Below are 25,043 nucleotides of genomic sequence, written 5' to 3'. Positions count from 1 at the left end.
AACATCTTAAAAAAATAGTCCTAAATTGAATAACATACCAATAATTTTGAAAATGACATATATCATATATTTTAAAATGTTATTTCTAAATATTCTGTTGTATTTTACTTTTTTATTTTATTATTATTGGCAAAACTCCAACTTTGTTTAATTTAGATGATTATTTATTTTATCTGTTAACATTTTGAATTCTGGTAACATCAAATTTGGCTGAAAATGACAAATTCGCCAGTTTTGAGACTTTTGTGCTTGAATCCAATCAAATTTTGACTTGTTCACATAAGTGTTTTGAAATCTGAATCGGAAGTAAGCTTCAAAGCAGTTTTTTGTTTGTTTGTTTGTTGGGGTTTAATGTCCGAGCAGCAATATTTTAGCTATATTCAGACGATGAACATGAAATTGAGGATAAAATGAACATGAAATGATGATGAAATGAAAAAGGGATGGGACACAAGGACAATGGGGTCGACAAATTTTGATTACCACTGGAGATAGGGAGAGGTGTGGCAGGGTCGGGCAATTTAGCCTCATGTGGCGAAGCCCTATGGTTCCTACTCCGGGAGAATACCACAGCAGGGTTCTTTAACGTGCGAGGAACGTGGCATCTTTCCCAACACGGTGCACCACTATGGCCTGCGGTCAGGTTTTCCGTATTACAGCCTGACAACCCCAGCATGTAACACGCCAGGGGAACCCAATTCCACCACCTGGGGCACACATCCCAGTTGCTCTGTGAGCAGAGCGCCCTAGCCCCCGGCTAGGGTTCTGAGCACTATTTAGTCGCCTTTTACGACAAGCTTAGCGCTGCTGCAGGCCTATTCTTTTAACATCCGGACCTTCATGGGGAGCTTCAAAGCAGAAATTTTGTTTGGATAAAAAGCCAAATTTAAATTAACATTACCTGTATATCATCACAAGACATTGTATCGTCACATTCACTACCAAAATCTTTTAATTGTCTAATTGATTAATTTCTGATGATGTTCAGTGATGAATCAAGAATAATTAACAAACATGCTTTAACCGACTCCTGAGCATTCTCTAGGCCTGTTTTAAACCCCTACACATTCTGTGAACCTGTATAAACAAAACCCGGCACATTATATAAACCTGTCTAAACAATTTCCTGCACATTCTGTAAACCTGTATAAACAAAACCTTGCACATTCTGTAAACCTGTATAAACAAAACATTGCATTCTGTAAACCTGTCTAAACAAAACCCTGCGCATTCTGTAAACCTGTCTAAACCAAACCCTGAACAAACTGTAAACCTGTCTACCAAAAACCTGCACATTATGTAAGCCTGTCTAAACAAAACCATGCACTTTCTGTAAATTTGTATAAACCATCAAACCCTTAATATTCTGTAAACCTGTCTGAACCAGATACTTTTTAAAGTCCCATCATATCAATTTTAGCTTATTCTCAATCTCAGTAAGGGCTGTTCTATTAAAATATATGAGGTACCCGAGGAAGGCACTTTTTTTTACCAAGGGAGTCACCCATAGAAATTCTATTGACATTTTATTTAGCCTGCTACCCAATTCTATTCATAATTGAATAAAATAAATTAAAAGCAAATTTAAACTTTCTGGTTCAAATGAGGGATTTGTTTTTATCCCGTTTTATCATTAATATGTTGTATTATTTGATTTTTAAACGACAAACGGGACCAGTAATCATATTTAATGTACTTCGTCCTTTAACAAAATGCCTTAATGAACCCACTATATTTGTCCTTGGCGATCTTGTTGTTACCTGTAAAATTGACAAAATTGACAAATGTCATTCACGCTACTTCGTGCATAAACCGAAAGTACTTAACAGGGGCGAAATTTATTCATTAATGTTAAATGTTATAATTGAAAATTTTAATCCCATCAAAATTTCGTCGAAACATGAATTTACTACTTTTTTCAAAATGAAACGAGAGTGCATTGATTTCATTGGAAATCCCGACAGAACTTGTCTGTCTTTCATGAAAGAAGTTTTCAAGTTGAATATCACTCGACATAAATATCAATCTCAACACCATCGATATGAATAAGCATGCAATCAAACAAACTACAAAAGACTACTCTAATAAAATATCCGTGCATATATTATCTACATGTGTTTCAGTAATTAACTTTGCATCCTTTTTTTCTTGAGAAATCTCACATCTGTGCACGTGCTTTAGTGGGTGACCTCTCATCAGCAGTATAAAAATCAACATAGGAAGATATATATAAAAAAAATAAATGTATACAAGAAACAATCAAAACAAATGGACAAAGGACTTATTCCAGATCAAAAATACCAAGTTTTGTTTGTCGACTGCAATATTGAATGTAGCAGGAAAGCCGAAATCTTTCGACAATGAAATTGATCGTCAAAAATACTGTTTCATCAATAAAGCGTAGAAGGAAAATCTGAATGAAATTACTATATGAACCTAAAACACTAAAACATTCGCACGGAGAATGATTAATATTTCTTTCAAAAACATAAGAAATATCATATATGAATTCTCATAAACACGTGTAGTGGATGTATTTATTCCTGTGTAGTTTGTAAAATGTAAATTGATGAACCGCCTTTGTGTACATCGTAAAAGACACCACCAAACCTACATTGAGACATTTGGTTTCAATTAGTTTTCCACAGAGCTATTCATTTCAGATTAGTATATTATGCGACAACGGTCCTAATTGATTAGAGAACCTGAATAGCCAACGGTTTGGTCGTTACTTACAGCGGTTGTTTCCAACTTCAGAATTTTGCCTGGGTATTTCCATATTATAGCGTTTGGCTAGAGCTTGTGCCTATCTACCCGGTACCTTTTTTATTAGCCTTTATGAACCAAAACAGATAAATCAAAATAAAGTCTAATATTAACACATTTTAAAAAAAATTCAATTCAAACCATGTTTGGCATGATTCTTAAACGGAAATGTATTTTATAATACTTGTTTATCCAATTTCATACTGTATGAACTGATGGATAACGACTATAATAATTTACAAAATATAAAAGTATTTAGAATTTTAATTTTATTGGCTTGCCCATTTTTTTTTAATTACTACTACCATAAGGCCACTGAAGCGCATCAAAATAATTCATTATAAAGCCGACATCATCGCTTCAAATCTATTCACATCTCTGTTCAACTTTATTTGGAGCAATGCTGTTGTGGGTCCTTTTATGTTTTGTGTCTTGTTCGCTTGCTTTTCCACATGAAAAAGGTATGTCAATGTAAATAAAAAAAAGGCTACTAAAACTGACTACTGTAATTTTCAGCAATTTACGTAATTATCATTACGAAAATAAGACAATATTATTCATTAACATTTCATGTACGCAATTGTTTTAATTGAGAATTTAATGGTTGCCCGGTTAAATGAGATGAACTATCTTGGCCCTGATACAAGGTATACAAACTTGATTTTGCAGCTCTGTGTTTTCTAGGTTTTAATAATGAGTGAAAAGGGAATACTACAAAAATTTCAAATCGTTATTTAATTTCAACATCATAACAAACAAGCCTCGGCGAAATTGTAATGATCTTGATATCAAATAACACGAGATGATATTTTGCGATAGTCGAGTTACTAAGTTTTAAAACATTGTTCTCTATATAAATTCTTCCGAATATTTTGAGCGTTTACCTTTCGGCATCTGTATAATGGCGAAAATTCTAGCGATTGTCCGATGGTGTTGGGAGAACAACGTTAGAAACGTCACAGTGTCGCTTTCGACTAATCAGATTTTATAAATTATAATACATAATTGCACAGCAAAAAAATTTAGAGACATACTTTATCTTTTTCATGCTTAAGAATTGGAAACAAAGGTAACATGTATCAATGATGTTTCTTCAAATGACACTTATCCTACACGATAACACAGGTTTGTCTGCTTTACAGGAGCATATGCAGTGAATCCTGTAAAAATTTGACCCCTTTTAGACGATTTTGTTCGGTTAAGGCGAGTTTTCGAATTGTTCAAATTCGAATGAAAGTGGTATGACTGAACTGATGTCTAGTTTACCCAGGTTTCCGTTTTATTCAGGGTTCGGTTTAGACAGGTTTCACTGTACATTATTATCGTGTACACTCATCTAATGATGAACCTTCTCTGATCCAACTTCGGACAATGTATTCAAGACTTTAATTAAAGAGTTGGTTTTACAGAATGTGTTTTAATAATAAAAATATATTTTTGGGTATTTTTAACTTTTCTTTTTGTTGTTCTACTTTTAAGAGCGAGGATTTCATCATGAAGAAACAGAGCTAGAACGAATTGCTGACAAGATCAAAAGTAATGTAAGTTAGCATGAAGCCACCACATACTATAGACAAACTATTTCCTAAAATCTTTACATCAGCTTCAGCTAGGACAGGTTCAAAGTTTACAACTCAGACTTACATAAATGTTAAATGTTGTTTTTATTTCAAAATGGTGTGTATTCATGATTTCAAATTTTCTTTCTTTACTTCTTCGTCACAAATAATAAGAAACTTTTACCGTCAAAGTGTCCAACGTTATTTATGCAAACCTGTTTTTATTTCGTCCGGGCACTTAAGATTATACATAAATCAAATCAATTAAACAAATTCACATTGCTTTTAATCTTTTTTCAACTTTTTCAACCTTTTTCTGAAATATTTTACTAGAATGAACATGGAGAACTTAGTGAAATCATCGATTTACTTAAAGACAGCAATGACAAAAGGGAGCCACAACAAAAAAAGACTTCTCAAATTGATCAAAAGAGAGCAAATGGTCAGTCGATGAAAATTAACACCTTAAGGCCTACCTATAAACAACTTGGAAAAATTAGAATGAATGTAACAGCGTCAGGGAGAAGGGAAGGAAGTGAAAAACGAAAATATCATGGCGAAAGATCATTTGATTACCAACTCGGGAAGAATCACGTTAATATTACAGCTAAGAGGAGGTCATGGGTCAACACAAGAATGCCAACAAGCAAGGAGGAAAATATTGGTCATAACAAAAATGAAGGTCAAGGCAAAGGTCATGGCAATGATCAAGGTAAAGGTCTTGGTCAAGGTCATGCATTTGATCATCCAGAGGTATGTAATGTTTCTTTTTGCCTTGAGATTGTTGATTAGACCAACACCATAAAGCTATAGGTTTCGATAGGACAAGAGTTTAAGTGATACTTTTTTTCATTTACAGTATATAACGTATTAAATATGTACAGGATACATGTTCGTATTTTGATAAGTATATAATTTAACATATTAGCAGGCATGCATAGAGGAAATTATGCTTATCTTTAAAAGTTGAATGAATATGAAATGACCTTTATTTCACCTTAGGTCATTTTCATAACAAAAACTAAACTGAACGGGTATTGAATTTCAGAAGAAAAACTCAAACGGGTATAGCATACATTTTCATATCTTTAGTAACATTGAACTGACAGCTTAGTTCATTTTAAACAAATATTCCGGTGACTTAATGTTTATCTACGTTAAGAAAAAAATAGTTATTGAAAATATTTCAATGACAATAATATAAATAAATATAGACTTTATTTCATTGAATTTGTTTTGACAGAAAAAACATACAACATTATTTACATTAGACATAAATCCTCTCAGTTACTGAAAAAAAACGGGGACTGAAATGCTTTACATAACTGTCAAGCCCTTTGCTATTACTAGTTTACAGTATTGACCTTTTATTATTGGTTCAGCCTATAAACTATAGCAAATGCAAGAATGGCTTTGAGTCATCAGTATTGTGATGAGGGGTCATAAGATATAGATAAACATAATAAAAATGTAATACACTTAAAGATTTTTTAGAACATGTTCGAACAAACCTTTGCAATCTGTTATATTTTCATGTTTTCCAATCTTTATCATTTGCAAGCTAAACAATATAAATACACATTTAAAAGCATGACAATCCATCCATTTCTCCAGCTGAGGGAAGGCGTCCACTTTATAGCCCAACAGTGATATTTTTTAACATAAATTATTCGTTTAAAGTATAAAAAAACAATTACATCATAGTCTTCCTTGCACGCCAGGGGATAAACGGTTAACCGATTTATATATAATGCCAGCTTATAATATACGGAAAATTTACAACTTGAATGTTAATATTTTGTGTAATATTTGAGTTAACTTACACAATTCCTTCAACATTAGTATTCATTTGGAAATAAAATGTGAAGGTTCTTAAATTCGATTAATATGTTTTTAACTAATTTTGACTAAGTGCAGGAACGTTACTTTTTCATTTGCAAAATTATGGTTTGAACTGCATTTTCTACGTATAAAACATATATATACATCTTGGGAGTAAATTATAATTAATTTTGAAATCAAGAGATACAATTTCATGAATATTTGGTAACATTATGTGCAATTTTACGTTTATTTTGCAACAGACACACTTTTAATAAAATACTAAATGTTTACCTAGTACATGTTTATAAACATGGCCAGAGTACGAATCAAAATAAATTTCAATACGGGTAAGGCATGATTTTAAACGGGCAAACGATTACACTGCATTAAAACCAAATGTGAAGAGTTTTCCTGTTAACGTGATATTGAACGCAGGTTACGTTACTAACTCATTTTAGCAGCATCAGCTTTAGAATATTTCATCTCCTTCATGTTTACCAGCTTTCTGTCAAAATATGAAACAGGTGCGACATTTAATGGGAATAAGATTAAAATTTAAATCAAAACAGAAGCGGAGCCACAAGCAGCCATCTTGATATGCAAAATAGACATGTAAACTTACTATCCAACTATCCACTCAAAATAAGGCTCAAACTAAATGGTGGTCAAACAAATACAGTTTTAAAATTGTGCAAAATCAGCCGTCACAAAAAAAAAATAAAAAAAAATTTGAAAATAGGGAAAGTACCATTCCTCGCAAGAAGCTTTAGATAAATGACTAACGAAAAAAAGTTAGTATACTATGACTTGATTGTTTGTGGTAAACATTGTTTTTTCGAAGATTTAGTCAGTGTCATGTATATTGCATTTATGTCATTTTATTTGTTTATTTATTGTTATTTTATTATAAGTTTGACCTTTTATTTGAATATACGAAACATTTCTTCTTAATTCAATAGTGATTATATTTCGTCTTTTACTAAACTGAAGGACAATTTATATTCAAATTCTAATTTTCACCTGTCATCATATTATAAGTTTTATTATTGTGATAGTCTTTTGATTTCTGTTTTCGCAGATTCTACGTTTTCCATTGACTTTTTGTATTCTTTGGAACCACGATGTTCTATCTATCTTCACAATACATAAAGCATAATTTCGCTATTTAATAAAAGAAATGTTTGAATATATCGAGAAGGAATACAAAATGTACATATTAACACTATGGTCTTGCAGAAAGTTTAAACAAGTAATTTGAATACGAATGGTCAAGTCAATCCTGTCATGGCAACCACTTTAATGCGGCAATAACCTGTTGTTAAAGACCCTGATTGAAACATCCATGTGTAGTGCATTCTATGTAGCATTAATCTGTGTATAAAGACAACCTTTTTGTCACCATAATGTTTGATTTCTTTTGAAAAAACGTGTTTGACAATTTGTTACATTACAAGATAGGAAACTGATGACGATATCCATTTTCTATTAGAAAAAAACATTGCAACGACCAAAAAATAATTCGGAAGTCAAATATCAGCCCATTCTTAAGGTGGTTCAGTGCAGTCAAATTGTGGACATGAATTATTTATCAATTTGCAAGTAAAACAACTTTTTATCAAGTACTTTAAATTTGTAAAAGTACAATGTAAAATTTCTTTTCGTTTCTTATTTCTACATTTGCCATTATCTTGACGTTGTGAGATTAATATACATATTAACTATTGAATGGCAAAAGTGATCTAGACCCATTCATATTACAGGAGAGCACTTTAGTGCATTTACAAAGGAGTGGAGTTAACTTTTCAGTCGCTATACATTTCCAAAAAAAGATCTACTTATGATCAAGTTAGCTTTTCAATCAGTTGTTAATGAATTCAAAGGATAAAGTACATATGTTTTAGTAACCGAACGTCCCGCTGCAGAATTTGAATGGTCCACAGATGCTTACTTAATTTCTTGTTGTATATGATATGTTTAGCAAAATATATAATTACTTGTAAATTTGTTACACCAAAGAGAAGCTCCGAGACCTGACTTCCGATAAAATGTTCTCATATTGGACCAGTTCAGATCACTGAACTTTTAAGGGTTACGAATATTTTCATCCTCCTGGGAAATTAATGGATGAAGAATTTGTTTAAAAAAGTGGGGGGGGATTACTTTTGCATCATTAATTAATTTTCATTCATTAATTGCTGTGGTAAGACGAACAAGTAAAATAAATTCCCAACACATTGAAATGAACTTTTAAGTAACAGTCTTTGTAAAAGTCATGCAAATTCTATAAAATGTGAAATATCCCCAAAAAAGGCTACACATTTTCATTTTTGTTATTAGGTTGCTTTATAGAGCTATATGATTAAATACATATTCATTAATTTAAATCTGTCTGCTCTCAGAGACAATCCACTTTGAAAATCGAAAAGATTCTATTGCGTTAGAGTGTTTTACGGAGTTATCTCCCTTAACTTTGAATTCTACAGTACATTTTGTAAATTTTATTCTTTTGATTTCCGCTAGAATGTGGATTTCCTTGATTACTCATTTATTTTATACGAACAAATGTAATATGAAACGCCACATGTTAATTTACTATAACATTGTAAACAAAATATCAAAAATAAAAATAATAAATATGTAGGCTTTCATACCATCAATCACATCTTCATTTTGAATTTTTTTTTAAATCTGGAGTGCCCCTTAAGTATTCTTTGCCTAAGTATCAGGCAAATGTATACAAAGTGTATAAAATGAAGAAAAAAATGAATGCAGAGATATTTCATTATCCAAATATTTATACCTCATAACCTCCAGAAATGGCCATCTAAGTCATTGTAAAGTTTGTCTTTAATATGAATATATATTAAAAGGCATTTCGTTGAAATACAATATGGAAAAATGTCGGAAAAGTTTTTTTGCGCTTTTTTCCTTATGTAAAAAGTCAAAAATATCTACGTCATATATGTTTCATGATAAATTGAAAAAAGACTTTCGGTTGTTTTAAATACATTGAATAAAAGAGACCAAATGGAGATAAATGCCACCCATTGCCTGATTCTTAAATAAATTGTACTTAAATGTCAAGGGACAAGAAATGAACGATTGTAGGACACATTTGCAATAAAAACTGACCGTATAATATAATCTAATACAATTAAATCTACTGAACCTGAATGCTTTTTTTTTACTTAAATGCATATCGAACTTTCACTCGGTGAAAGAGTAATCAAGGGAACCAAGAATCTGGCGAAAATCAAGATAATGTAATCCAGGGATGAAGGCCAGACATGGCAAACATACAAACGCAACAAAGAACATGAAATTACGAAAATAATACCTACAAAGTAACAAAAGTAAATAAGCAACTCGGACTCCACTAAAAACTTGGAGCTTGGACCAGGTGCACCGGTAGGATAAGCGTCCCGCAACAGTTTTAAAGGCATTATTGATACGTTTTCCTGCCATCATTCTTCTAAGCATCCTAAATACATTGATGTTTGTTTGTTGGGGTTTAACGTCCGAGCAGAAATATTTCAGCTATATTCAGACGATGAACATGAAATTGAGGATAAAATGAACATGAAAATATGATGAAATGAAAAAGGGATGGGACACAAGGACAATGGGGTCGACAAATTTTGATTGCCACTGGAAATAGGGAGAGGTGGGTAGGGTCGGGCAATTTAGCCTCATGTGGCGGAGCCCTATGGTTCCCACAGCAGGGTTCTTTAACGTGCGAGGAACATGGCATCTTTCCCAACACGGTGCACCACCATGGCCTGCGGTCAGGTTTTCCGTATTATAGCCTGACAACCCCAGCATGTAACAAGCCAGGGGTACCCCATTCAACCACCTGGGGCACACATCCCAGTTACTCTGTGGGCAGAGCGCCCTAGCCCCCGGCTAAGGTTCTGAGCACTATTTAGTCGCCTTTTACGACAAGCTTAGCGCTGCTGCAGGCCTATTCTTTTAACACCCCGACCTGCACGGGTGTAAATACATTGAAGTGTATTTTTGTATACTACTGCCCCTGCTACTCTTCCCTTGCATGTACTATCGTACGGCAGATTGTTTTTTTGGAGAGTGGAAAACGAAAAATTCGCCAAAATTAGAATCCCGCTTTACTCTACCTGTTTTACCTGTTGATGCAGCATTTTTATTGGAATGTGATTTATATGTCTGAGTTTATGTACGTTTCGATGAATTGTAAAACAATGATATCCAAAACATCATTAGAAATAATTTTGATGTGTTTCCTTTTGTCATTTAATCGCTTCTTAAATATAATAATAGAGTAGTAAAGTTCTAACGTCAAAAGTTCGTAGGATGAAAAGAAAACATACATTTTATTTCCCTCTTGTCTTTATAATCTGTAGGTAGGAATTCCTTTCAATAGAAGAAAATCCTAATGCGAAAGTTCTTATACATTTTTTTGAACTTGGTAAAACTGGAAGGTTTACTGCAATACTTGTTTGATATGAGGCAATAGCTTCATAGACAGAAAAAATATTAGAGTCATTAGAAGCGTGGACCAGGTGCAACGGTAGTGTAGACGTCCTCTACCTTTCTCTAAACAACTGCCGAGTCGCTCATAAACTTTTAATGTACTTACTTTAAACATTTTTAGTATTGCTTCAACCATTATGCTGAATTAGGATAGCATTAAATTAACACTTTTATATAAAACAATAACGGTACTTATTTGTCATGATTATCTAAGCGATATCCCTGTGAAAATCTTTTCAAGGCATAAAACAACGACTATAATGTATATTGTTTTCATTGATTTCATACAAACGCGACATAACAGTATTTCAATCGCAACAAGACACTTTTTGCAACGAAAAAATAATTGAGGCCATTAAGGTCTAAATACGATATTTGCCAAACAAATTAGCCTTCGTCAATCTTCAATCTTATTCGTTTAATGAATTTGCTAATTGATAATTGTTTATCCATGCTAAGAAATTTTAAACCTCCTTTTTCAAACTTTTCTTTATCATTTATGTCTTATAGTATAAGAACTTGAATTATAAGGATCGTTTTTTTCTTCGTGTGTGTATTTCTTTATGTTTGTGTTTGTTTTGTTTTATTTTTTCCAATATAACGAGGTGTGGTGAGTACATCAGAAAGACAACAACCCCAACAGAAGAAATTGTCAGCTCACGTTATGCTTGCTTAATCACTTTTGGGGAAATTAACTTTTATTGATAGAACGCAAACTGCAAACTGTAGAAATAAAAATAATCCTTACTTACCTTGAAACGCTGAACTAGTACAGTAAACAGAAGTACTTAGTTTGATTTTTTAGGTATAAAAGAGTGCCTTAAAAAAAAACTAAAATAACTAAAAAATTAGATCGTTAAAACATTCAGAAATGCTCTAATATTTCCACTTCTGATCATTTAACCTTGATCCCGTATTTGACTTTTTCGTTGATGACCTGAACGCTCAAAGCAATTCAATTTTCAGAAGTCAAATGGGTATTTTTAGTTCAATAACTAAGATTCACGCAGTGAAACACAAAAGAATGTAATCCAGGGACAACGACCAGACTGAGAAAGCAGGCACACACAACAAAGAACATAAAATAACACATACAAAGTAACAAAAGTAAATGAGTAACTCGTACTCCACTACAATTGAGAGCATAGACAAAGTGTTCCGGTAGGGTAAGCGTTTCAGGGAACTTCCATTTGATAAAACCTAGACAATAGTCAAAAGGAAATTTCGGATAATAAATGGCTATATCATGGTTAAAAATTGGTACAGGCATTTCAGATAATGCATTTTAAATCTTTAATCCATGCTATGATACATCAATTATGCGCTTCATCATCATTGATTTTTTTTTACATTTTTACCCGGACAGACACTTGAAAACTACTAACTGATGAATGTTGTGTTTAATTTTGTGTAGATCGAATATTTTGTATCATTTTTAAACCCACGTTCAATCACTACAACAAATTCGTTTTGTTCTGTTAAAGTTATATATTTTTTATCTAGATCAATTTACGTACAGTGGGACCTGTCTACTAGGGTAAAAAAGCTAGACATGTGCCACGCATGTATATAAAAACACATGTGAAACAAGTATTTCACATGCGTAATACTCATGTTTCTTACCACACATGCGATAACACGGGTGTGCCCGGATGTGAAGCGCATGTGAAACGCTTTTGCCAGAAAATAAATGTTTCACGTATGCGCATGTGTGTGGCATTTCTTCCTGTATATACCAACACCTTTACACCTTTAAAAGTTGTTCCATTTCGATAGACGTTCTGTTAACCAAGGGTCAAAATACACCTATGTTGATATAGGGACTTAAGAGTGTGTTTGATTTTTTATTCAGGGTCAAAAACAAGTATGCTGTCTTTTTGTTTTGCAATATACTGGAAACAATTAAACGTATTATTAATGGAAGTAGGAGGTAATAAGCATTATAAAATTTGTTTAAGCAGGAAACATTACGGGTGTTTCATTTTTTTCTTTCTGCCATGATATTTCAATCTGTTTTACGATATTTCCTATTTGATTATTTCCTTACATGTATCAGTTTGGTACGTTTTGTTATTGCCCTTCATCTGCACAGTCTATATTAATTGTTTTCAGTCGAATGTAAGAACAACTATTTGAATCAACTAATAACAGTTGCATGTACCTGTTCACTACAAAATTATAGGAAAATACGAGACAAAAATAATTTTTTTCCCCTCCCCGTACTGAATCTTATGTGATTTTCACAACGCCAAACGACGTTATAATGTTATACTCTCCGAAAAGGTATGTGAACGCCCGTCGGTTCTCTGATTGTTTCACATGATAACTTGAGAATGGGCCAATCATAGTTTGTTGTTTGAAACTTTGAACTTTGGTTTAGTTCAATTAAATACAGATTAAGTTTAAAATTGCACATGCGTTTGACAACTGACACGGCTTTCACGATTTAATCAGAAGTAAATTTCTAACCCAATCCCCTCTTGAATATCACATGGCTGTCCCTTTACCGTGGCCATTGGGAAATACTACGAAATATATAATATTTTGTTGTAATTAATACATAACCTCTGTACGCCGATAGTTAATAATATTGTCACTCTACCACTCTTACTTTACCAGCTCATGTGAGAGAGAAAAGAGAATAACTATATAATTTTTTAGCCTTTATAAATTGTTAAACAATAAAAAGATAGAACTCTTTGTAACTGACAGAAAATCGACCCAAACAGTGAGAACGAAAAGATACTTCTTGGGATGCAAATTGATGAAGGAAATCGTATACATCAGGTAAGTGTCATTCATACTTAATGTTTTCTTTCCTAGCTTCACGTTTTGGTTTCATCCACTGGTTTAACTTACGGATTGGTCTTTTACTCTGAAGGTATAAGATATTCTTGTTTTCACGCGTTATTTTGGCTATTTCGTGTTCTTTAGGAGACGAAACCTGTTGAAAATGATATCTATAAGCAAGATTTCTGTCCTAGTTACTGTACATTGAAATGTTAAAATGAGATTGAATTTTTTTTTTTTTTTTGTATTTCAAGGCAAAAGGTGCTCATCCCGAAAAGAGAGATAAACTGATCGGCGAACATTACGATCTACACATGCAAGTTAAGGTAGGTATGACATGATTTTTTCACCATACAGATCCTATTTTTTGCCTGTATATCATGGATTATGTTTAAAATTCAGGTGATTTTCACTTAAATTTAGCAAATAATATTGTGACACTGTTCACATGAACTCCATGTGAAGAGAATCAAGTGAATTACATATGTCCTTTTTAATTGCAGTTTGTGTTAAGTAAATTTTCACGTGAAAATCTCCTTAATTTCAATTGAAATTCACGTGGATTTCAAATGAAGCTCAATTCATATGATTTCCACTTTAACAGTTTTTCTCTGTGCGCTTCTGTGAGTCATACTCTTTCTTTGTTTTAAAAGACTTGATAAATATTTATTAAACAGTGTTTCATATAAATCAATGCATTATTTTATATATTTTCAAAAGGGTTTCATACATAAAAAGATTGTATTTTCAAAGATTTTACAAATTTTTATAATTGCATGTCTTTTTAAAAGCACAGGTTTCATATCTTCATATGTTTTAAAACAAAGAAAGCATATGTGGCAATTTTTCCAGTGTAAATTGCAGTGGATCTCGTGTATTTCAATATATAAATTTATGTTGTGCCCTTTTAAATAATATTACTTGATTTCACAGCAAATGCAAAACGGTTGCAAATAGTATATTTATATACTGTTTTTGCTGGCACAATATTCGTTATTACCAGCTGTGGTTACGCTTGTCGTGGTGATCAGAAGGACTTCCTTCGTTTGCATCTGATAAACCATCCGAATGTCTTCCGGCGGGGTAACATTAGTTTCCTTAATTGCTAAATCTACGAGTAAAACTATAGAAACAATAAATGTCTTTTAAATGTACTGTCAAGTGAGAGTATGACCAGCAATGGTCACAATGCCCTTCCTACAATTTTGTTTACCAGTAATAGGAATGAATTTGATTCATATTCTCCAAGTATCGACCGCTACACTTTTGAACATTAGTAATGATATATTATAGATTTTTCTTATACCATTTTTTTGCAAAGGATACAAGAAAACGAAAACTTCATGAACACAAACTTTGGCCAGACAAGGAAGTTATATATGAAATAGACCAAAGCGTATTCAGTAAGTTTAAAGGAGTTTGACTAGATGATGATATATTTTGTTACATTCCTAGTAAAAGAAATGAAATATCTTTCACTACCATAGAAAGATGTGCATTATATGATAAAAAAAGGTTGATATATGATGAATTATACATGTATGTATAACGAAAACCAAAAAAGAAACAAACAAGCAAAAAAAAACATATATTAATGTGAAACCTGTCTAAGTCGTACCCCTCTAGGGCTTTAAAATTGGTTCGCTGTAAACAAGTGTTCGGTTAACAAAGGTTTAAAAATACATTTAAAATTATATAAGTGACTTTATCTGGTTACAACAGAATTATCAAACAATATCAAGACATACATGTATTTACTTTTTAATTTTAAAAAGTTTTTTTTTCGTATTTCTAAAATGTAAGGATTCACTTCAACTTTTGTAGTTTATCAAGTCCCAAGAATCACCATCTCCCTGGAATTAAATCATATTTTGCTTATTTCCACTATCATAATAGAGTGACAGAACAGAAAATATTTAGAGACCTGTTTGAAAGACTATTCAAGGGAACCAAGATTTCAACAGAAATTAAAAGAATGTTATCCAGGGACAAGGACTAGACATTGGAAAATGTACACACACACACACAAAAAGAACATAAACAAACCAAATAATAAATACAAAGTAAATAAAGTAACTGAGCAATTCGGACTTTATTAAAAACTTGGATCATTGAAGAAATAGCGAATAATTCAAGCTCAGAGAAGGAGATAAAATTTGTTACTTTAAACATGTACAACTCAATATTTACCTTTGATATATATTTTAGACAATGATGATGTGATTAAGATAAAACAAGCGATTGAGGTATTCCACACCCAAACGTGTGTAAAATGGATAGAAAAAGCTTCTTCAGATGGGCAGTATTACTTGAAGTTCGAGCGACAGTATGTATAATTTTCTTTTGTCTATGCCTCCCCACAAAAAAAAAAGATAATGATTAGCAAAAGCTGGGGGAAATGAGACGACGCACAATAATGTTCTAGTAGTAGCAATATAAACACCCACAAAAAAAACTTGTGGCACTGGAAGGGTACACATGGTATATATTATATTGCAAGTATGTTGATAAGAACACAGAATTAGTATGCGAATAAACACGACTAACACTAAGGGTAACCTTCTAAAGGAGATATCCAGTTAAATGTTCTTAAGAGACACATATTGTGGCTATGATCTCGACATTTACTGATTAACCGATCAGTTTAATGACTCTTACGATATTTCATAGCTTTCAAATATCTACAAGTAATCAAGGGAACAACATTCTAGCGGAAATCAAAAGAATGTAATCCAGGGACAAATACCAGACATTGGAAACAGACACACACATCAAAGAACATAAAACATCCAAAACAACACATACAAAGCAACACAAGTGAATGAACAACTGGACACCATTTAAATCTGGGAACATGGACAAGGTGCACAGGTACGGTAAGCGTTTTTTTTCCTTTTCCAGAAACACCCACCTAGACGGCAATTGTCTTGTCATATTAATAATGATTTTTTGTCGGATTGTTTTAGTGTGGTTATAGGAAGAACAGTGGCAATACTGTTTGGATTCCTACAAATATACGTTTTTATTATGTTTGTAACTAGATATTTCAAACAAATATACAAGATAATGCGCCCTACTCGCTCTCTTAAAAAGAGTACTCATGTCGGCAGCAAGATCATATCGGATAAAACTCCTGTAAACAAATAAAAAAACAATTAAAGTTACGATTATTTCACTACACAAGTCAATTTTAACCCTAACTTGAGTACTGTTTTATTCATTCCGGTCCTTGTGTGCAATACACAACCTTACACAATCCATATGGCTACTAAGGATTCCGTAGTTTGACTCAAAACCTTGTTCATTTTCCTAATGGCTGTACCATGTCAAGACTACAGTACATAATTGACTTTTTCCAGTTTCTTTTGCCAGATTTTGCCAATGCATGAACTATTTAATATTTCTTCCTGGTTATGAGCTTGATAACTTTATTATTGCCTTTAATTTTAATGTTCTCCTTACTGTTATATCCACAATCATAATTTAATAGAAGGCTTTTACATTTGTTCTATTGATTCTATATAAACTTTTCTCTTAAAATGTACATTAAAATGTCATACATTGATCGTAGAGTTAATTGCACGTGAAATAATAATCTTTTTTTCTTATTTTTAAAAAAGGCACGTTAAACACAATACAGTTTTCAAATGTCTATTGTATTTCCGCGTTGTTTACAAATGCCTAATGAGATACCATTGTTGTACACAGCTGGGAATGCTTAATTGGAGATTGTTAAAATTTGCAATTTGTTATGTTTTGGATTTGTTTGTTTTAGAGTAGGGTGATTTTTTAAATATGCAATTATCCATCCCAACCTATCATTTTTCATCCAACATACCCATATATTATGTTAATTCTTGTTTCTTTTTTACTACAGAGGTACCTCCTGTTCAAGTTATGTTGGATTTGTGGCACACTATGCTGAATCAAGATCTTATCAGGCGATTAACCTTGGCGAGAACTGTATGTCGGTAAGAAAGTTTCATAAAATCTTCATGTCGATGGACTAGTGTCATAACTGTATGTCGGTGAGCTGGTGTCATACAAACTGACTGACTTTGTCATCTAAGATGATCTTGAATTGGTCTAAAATTTTGTTTAAAATGCCATTCATTTCTCACAATTGTCGATTCCATAAAAATGCATTACGCAATAATAATAGTTCATAAGTGGACTTTGCTGCAAGGATGTACCCACCATTATCATTTATGTATCTCTTCCAGACAGTAGATAATACATGCATGTTCAAAACCAAAAATATTCATTTAATTTTTCCAATCATTAGTCAGTACCAGACCACTTAACATGATGGAGTTGAATGCATCAAATCTGTATACAGAACGACACTATATTACGAATGAATATGACATATGTAAATAGCACAATCATCATTTGTTCGGTTTGTTTTCCTTGCAACGCTTTAGTAGTGCCTGGATATCATATTGATTAATATTTAATGCTAGTTAGTTCGAATTTTTCTATTTTATCAATTGATATCAGTGACTCGGTGCCTGTATGATGATTTTCCCGCTATAAGCCAAATTATTTTCTTTTCATTGTTAATACATGTACTGTTAAACTAATTTTTTCGCAAGTTATATATTATTGATGATTCGTGAGCATAAAATAATTACGAATTTATATGGTCTTGAATGTTTCCCTTCATTAGGGAATACATATAACACATTGACTGTTATTCGCAAAAATAAATACAGTGTAACCTAGTAATCATCCGAACTCTGGATAAACATATTACCTGCATAAACAAAGTGTCTTCAACAGTCTCTTCAAATAAATATCAATACTTTCTAAACCTCTTTAAACTAAAAATCAGACAACAAAACAAAAGGTATTCGGCACAATTGAACCGATATAAGAAATGCTAAAATTATGTGGACAATCTTGTTTTTATTTCTAAGCTTTGATGATACAAAATTGCAGCTTTTTCCATAATATGTTTCACCCACTACTCATTTCTTAGTTAGAGTTTAGTATCAGTTTTTGTAAGAGTCATGCAAATTTTATATTAAACCAAACAGCACAAAAAAAAGCTACAAATTTAAATTTCAGTGCTTCCTGGGTCTATATATGAAATGTGAAACTATTCATTCCAATATTTTTGGTCTTAGGAAAAAAAAAACACCATGAAAATGCAATAGTTTATATTTTTATATTATATTTCCGTGTAATTTACACCGTTATCTCCTTTCATTTGCATTCTACAATTCATTCATTCTATAAAATTCATATGTCGGTAAACTAAGGCTCACATGAAAGCCGCTTGTTAATATCTGTTTTGTCGTGATATTTCAAGCAAACATCAAGATAAGAAAATGTAGGATGTCCTACCATTAATCACATTTTTCATGATGCTTACTGTGAGTGCTACTTAATTGTATTGTTTTATCGATTATAGATTGCAACAATACTTCATGAAATGCTTCACGCCATTGGTGCAGAACATGAGCAAAGTCGACCAGACAGAGATGAGTATTTAACTTTCTTGAGCGACAATCTTGAAAGTGGTGCAGAAATAAACTTTGTCAAATCTCAAGTCCCTGTGTACCACCCTTATGATGCTGAATCAGTTTTACAGTATGGAGTGAGAGTATGTTTATATGTATAAACAACAAAGGGTGGGGTTCAATCACAAAGGATATTAATTGAATACATTACAATTGCCAAAATTCTCTATTAAATTTTCATTACCATTACAAGCACTTTGAAATTTTATTTATTTAATTACATTTACTCCTATGCAATTGATTAAGTTACAATTTACATCATTTGACAGTTTTGTGAGCACGTTAAGTTCAATATCTATTGTGGTGTAACTTCTTGTGTCTCTTATATTCCGTTTTTATATGTGTTTGTTTTTTTCCGTAAGGTTCGTTAAAGGAAGATCGTTTCTTGTGGTATGCCATGTTTTGGGATTTTGACGTATTTGAATCATCCCACTACTTCGGTTTTTCTTTGCCGATATACTGTTGTACAGACTTGTTTACAATGGCATAGTTTTCGTATTACGTTTATTTTATGACTTGACATTACGGACCTACTAGGTGGATGTTTCATTAAAACGTTTACGGTGCACCTGATTCTGACCTCCAGTTGTTAGTCTAAGTCACTCATTTATCTTTTCATTCTTTTGTATATTCATGCAGTTTTAGTCCTTTATTTTGTTGTTTTGGTGTCTGTTTAATTGGCATTGTTTTCGTAAATCGTCGATTGTGAATTCACTTTTGCTTTTTGAACATGATCATCTCATAATAAGAAAAAAACAAAAAATCTGAAATTTCGATTTAGCATGATTTTTTAATTTAGTTATAAAAAAGAAAATATTAATACATATCGGGATCTTGATTTATGTATTTCTAAAATTTCAATTTTATCTTTCACTTTAATCTCCTGAAAGACCATATCTGAATCCCTCAATTTAACGGATGAATTTATGTGGTTTATCAAAAACAAGAGTGCATAATAAACATCGAGAACCTTAAGTGTCAAAGATTGACTGGCCAAAAAAGGTCGAAAAAAAAAAGAAATGCTGTTTCTCTATACATAAATATATATATATATATATATATCTTATATATGTTGTTTATCCTGAAGCATCTGTGACGTAAATATTTGTTACTGCTCACATAGGGAAAAAGGGGAAATTTATTCGCCAATTTTCTACAGTACAGTTAAAATAAATTTGATATATCAAGAAGGCAAAATTTAAAAACATTTTGATGGTTTTTTAGGGAGGTTACATTGTATAAATACTTGGATAATGCAACAGAATCTATGCGCTTTTTTATACGCCACACTTTGTAATCATTTGCCTGATTCTTAGACGAAGAAGTACTAAAATGGCGATACTAGTATTTTCTTACACGAAAAATGTTGAAATATAAGTTCGAATTTATTGCAGTCTTTTAGTAAGTTCGGGCTGCCCGTGTTGAAGTTCCATGATTGGCGTTTAGAATTTTTAGCTGATACTGGCGATACCATTGAGTTTTATGATATAAAAGACGTTACAGATGCATATTCCTGTAGTGGTAGGTTAATAATCGTTAATCATTCAACCTTTGATTTCAATATAAGAATTCCGAATTCTTAATGATACCCCATTTTCCATTTTCGATACAATGATATTTTACGAGACATCCCGTTTCAGAATACCAAAACCCATGTTCCATTAACTGCTACTATATTTAAAAAAAAAAAACATTTGACATACATTTATTTAATCTAAATATTTGGTGAAGTATTTGTCGCATTTCACGACAATTTTAAAAATGCATTAAGGAAATAAAGATTTCTTCAATTCTTTATTTCACTTGAGCTAGATCCCAAAAATCAAAATTGCAATTCAGTTTACAATGACAAACCTGCAATCACAATAGATTTGAAGCTATAAACGCACAAAATTTATTATGATTAAATAGACAACTTATACAGCATATAGAATTTCAAATTGAATTGCAGCTGGTTGTGCTCCAAAGGACTGCAAAAATGCTGGATATGTTAACTTTAAGTGTGAATGTAACTGTCCTAAAGATTTAAAGGGAGATTTGTGTGAGGACACAGTTTCAATTGGAGGTAGGTATGATTCTACACCAGTGGTTTGTAAATATCGGTATAAAAACAATAATGATCGGACAATGTTGTAAACAGAACATAGTCCAATTACACGATAAGGAAAACAAGACTTCACACAAACAACTAAGGGAATAGAAACATCCCCCAAAATTTAACCAAATAAAGAAGTGACGACAGGGTGCTTCAATCGAGTAGTCATTCCCTGTTCCGCTAGTGGCATCAGTCAAATTATCATTAAAAACAGTTTCATAATGTGATATGGAAATGATGAAAAATTATCCGAAATACAAATTAAATGTAGACTAAAAATCACCGATAAACATTGGGCAATACAATATATGAACACCAGAATGGTTGAAATTGAACTTGATATCGCAAATATAGCGAGAATAGGTCTGGTGAATAAGGAGACAGCAACTCCACCAGGATAAAAAAAAATGTTTGTCAAAGGCCATTCATTGATCTTCAGTGACTGACGAGGAAACCCTCACATCACAGGGCAGGCTGCAGCTTGCCCCAAAATATTGTTATTCCCGAGTACAGCGAAAACAAATGTCCATTTATACTCGAGTAACAAAACAATGAACTTAAGCAGAAAACGGAACAAAACATAGAGAAGCCAGAAATTCCTGACTTGGGACAGGCACAAAAATGCGGTATGGTTCGAGTACCTTGGCATGAGTATATCATATATAACATTTTGACAGATTGCGGTGGAGTGATTAATGTTGCAGCAGGAGAAGAAGTTTATATCAAATCTCCAAACTACCCGAACAACTATGCAACTGGGCTGCAGTGTACTTGGTTGGTCCAGGTATGTTTATGTGTTCTTTGAGTGCTAAGCTGTCCAAAATGAAAGCAGACAATATGAGACATTTTTTACTCCTTGAAACACGTGTACAGCATATCGAAATTTACAGTATATAAATCTGGTATTTTTTGTATTTAAGAACAACTAGGTCGATACCGCTGCTGGTGGACCTGCTGTCCCCTAGAAAAGGTATTTATCAACCAAGTAGTCAGACTTGTCTGACCCCGAATTATATAATATTTTATCCACCTTATTTATGAAATCTTGCAGTATTCCAAATTTATAAATACGTTTGTTTGTTTGTTTGTTGGGGTTTAACGTCCGAGCAGCAATATTTCAGCTATATTCAGACGATGAACATGAAATGGATGATAAAATGAACATGAAATGAAAAAACAAGGATGGGCCACAAGAATAATAGAGTCGACAAATTTTGATTGCCACTGGAAAAAGGGGGGGGGGGTGGGTAAGGTTGGGCAATTTAGCCTCCTGTGGCGGAGCGCAAAGGTTCCTACTCCTATCGAATACCACAGCAGGGTTCTTTAACGTGCTAGGAACGTGACATCTTTCCCAACACGGTGCACCACTATGGTTTGCGGTCAGGTTTTCCGTATTATAGCCTGACAACCCCCGCATGTAACACGCCAGGGGTACCCCATTCCACCACCTGGGGCACACATCCCAGTTGCTCTGTGGGCAGAAAGCCTAGCCCCCGGCTAGGTTTCTGAGCACTATTTAGTCGCCTTTTACGACAAGCTTAGCGCTGCTGCAGGCCTATTCTTTTAACACCCGGACCTGCACGGGGCTATAAATACGTAAAACACCGAAAGTCATTCCTTGCATTGAATATGGTAGAACCTCTCTGTGATGGATTTGGCTTCCTCTTTCGATAGTTTTGGTCTTGAGTACTTCTCGTATACGACTAATATTTTGATCTTCCTACATATTTGATTTTAATGCTGCTGATGAGAGGTTGCTCCTTGAAACACGTGTACAGCATATACAAATTTACAATATATTAAACTGGTATTTTTGATAACTGTATTTGCTTCAGCCCCTTAATCGTTTCTTTCCATCAGTGTATAGGTTTCGAACTTACTGCTTTTAAATATCTAGTCATTACATTCAAAATGTCATTTGACATGAATATAGGATATATACTGATAAAGGATCGAGCCTTGTTTGTTGTTAGGAGAATATTACGTAAAAGATAAGAAGATGTTTCAGCATGACAAGAACTATATTAAATCGCAAATTTTCACAAGTAAAAGATGGAACGAATCCTCAATTCTTTTGCACACTAAATACATTTTTTCTTCTTCTTAGGGTGTGCCGAACAATGTCCTTCGTGGCACTCTGGTGGATTTTGATGTTAGTAACAATAACATAGCTTGTTATCATTGGCTTGAAATAAGATACAATCTACTTGGTCAAACAGGACCAAAGTAAGTACATTTGATTTACTACCATAGATACAATCTGGCAAAAACAGCTAACTAAATGTAATAAAAGGTATCTTTTTTATTGATATCCATGAATAAAATAGAAACTTGTTTTATGTGGTTCAAAATGTAGTAATATTTATATTATATAGGGTTTATCTATGAGTCGCAATGTGTTGAACCTCATTTAATCACACGTACTACGTCACATATTCACGATGTTTATTTTGGGTTGAACCTCATGTTATCACACGTACTAAATCACATATTCACGATGTTTTTTGTGTTGAACTTCATAATATCACACGTACTACGTCACATATTCACGATGACATTTTTTGTGTTGAACCTCATGTTATCACACGTACTACGTCACATATTCACGATGTTTTTTGTGTTGAACCTCATGTTAAGGATGTTCGCTGCTTTGTTTAAATCTATTAATTTCAAACGATTGTGAAGTATTTTAAGATCTTTCATACTTAAACAATATAATTAGAAAATAATTGATGGGTCATGGTGCTCATTTTTTAATTGAAAGCATTTGAAATTTTAGCAGGAAAAAGGATTTCTCTTGATTTTCCATAGGTTTTGTATGAGTAAGGTTTTATTAAATATCAAGAAATATTAAGAATTTCATAAAAAAAATCCTTCTCAAATAATATTTTATGGTATGTTAAATGAAATCATGAAAAATGAAGTGGCAAAAAATAGTAATGCTATGAAATAGATAAACCCAACGAGTCCGAAAATCTGACACAAATGACTGAACCTGAGCAGCAAAAAATCCTAAAATTTTGCACTAAACGTCATTGTTGTTTTAAACTAAGTGAAAAAATGACAACTTTATTGCTGAGGCACCGACTTGTCGTAAGGTTTAATGCCATATACAACAGGGTTGCCCTAGACCTTTTCAGTTGCATTACAGATAGAGCAATCGTCGAATTACGTCGTTTCAGAGAAAACGATTTTGAGCTTCCTACATAAATGGGTCGTAGCTGACGTTCTACCCCAAATAAATAGTTTAGTGTTAATACTAACGTTTTGGCTAAGTTTTTAAAAATAACAAATGGTGTAAGAAGGCTTGGAATTTGGTCTCTATTTGTATTGTTTCGTTTTCACCGAAAACCTTACAACAAACCATAGTGGTGCAACGGTTTGGGAAAGATGCCACGTTCCTCGCACGTTTAAGAACCTTCTGTTGGTTTCGTCACGGAGTAGGAACCATAGAGCTCCGTACAGGAGGCTAAATCGCCCGACCCTACGCGACTCTCCATATTTTCAGTGGCAATCAAAATTTGTCGACCTCATTATCCTTCGGTCCCATCCCATTTTTCATTTCATCATCATTTCATGTTCATAATATTATCCATTTCATGTTCATCGCCTGAATATAGCTGAAATATTGCTGCACGGGCGTTAAACCCTAACAACCAACCAACCACTTTCAAATTACTTTTATATTGCTGGAGTATATCAGGGCAACTATTTACCATATTGTTCTGGGCCAACTACAGCCTGCCTTGTGGTGTGAGGGTTTCCTCTTCGTTCATTGAAGACCCATGGGTTGCCATTTTTGTCCCGATGGGGTTGTTATCCCTTTGATATATTCACCATTTCTTTACCGTTATATTAATATTTAAAAGAGACAACCACACACCAAACCCATGAAAAAACTAACCAGAGTCTATGGACACTCTGTGAACAGAGAAAAAGTTTCATTACTGTGAGACTGCTTTCGATTAACAACTGAAA

General features: G+C 33.0%; 1 protein-coding gene across 3 annotated transcripts in view; it reads left to right on the top strand.

Moving 5' to 3' along the window:
- The window catches only part of LOC148597697 (uncharacterized), a 69,840-nt gene that overhangs the window by 15,597 nt on the left and 29,200 nt on the right, over positions 1-25,043 (top strand). For 2 of the 3 annotated variants that reach the window (XM_088562611.1, XM_088562610.1), the window contains exons 1-13: positions 3,146-3,227; positions 4,246-4,307; positions 4,659-5,078; positions 13,368-13,442; positions 13,700-13,771; positions 14,767-14,848; positions 15,654-15,771; positions 17,323-17,416; positions 18,862-19,053; positions 20,365-20,491; positions 20,922-21,035; positions 21,743-21,849; positions 23,173-23,291. In XM_088562611.1, coding sequence (XP_088418737.1) covers positions 3,167-3,227; positions 4,246-4,307; positions 4,659-5,078; positions 13,368-13,442; positions 13,700-13,771; positions 14,767-14,848; positions 15,654-15,771; positions 17,323-17,416; positions 18,862-19,053; positions 20,365-20,491; positions 20,922-21,035; positions 21,743-21,849; positions 23,173-23,291 — 1,643 coding nt within the window. In that variant the 5' untranslated portion in view covers positions 3,146-3,166. Of the gene's footprint in view, positions 1-3,145; positions 3,228-4,245; positions 4,308-4,658; positions 5,079-13,367; positions 13,443-13,699; positions 13,772-14,766; positions 14,849-15,653; positions 15,772-17,322; positions 17,417-18,861; positions 19,054-20,364; positions 20,492-20,921; positions 21,036-21,742; positions 21,850-23,172; positions 23,292-25,043 lie in introns of those variants that run through there. The other variant, XM_088562613.1, reaches the window with a different exon arrangement.

The sequence above is a fragment of the Perna viridis genome, chromosome 14, assembly GCF_037379345.1.
Source record: "Perna viridis isolate PV_CMFRI_1.1 ecotype Kerala chromosome 14, ASM3737934v1, whole genome shotgun sequence".
Taxonomy (NCBI): domain Eukaryota; kingdom Metazoa; phylum Mollusca; class Bivalvia; order Mytilida; family Mytilidae; genus Perna; species Perna viridis.
This window is presented reverse-complemented; position numbering and strand designations above follow the sequence as displayed.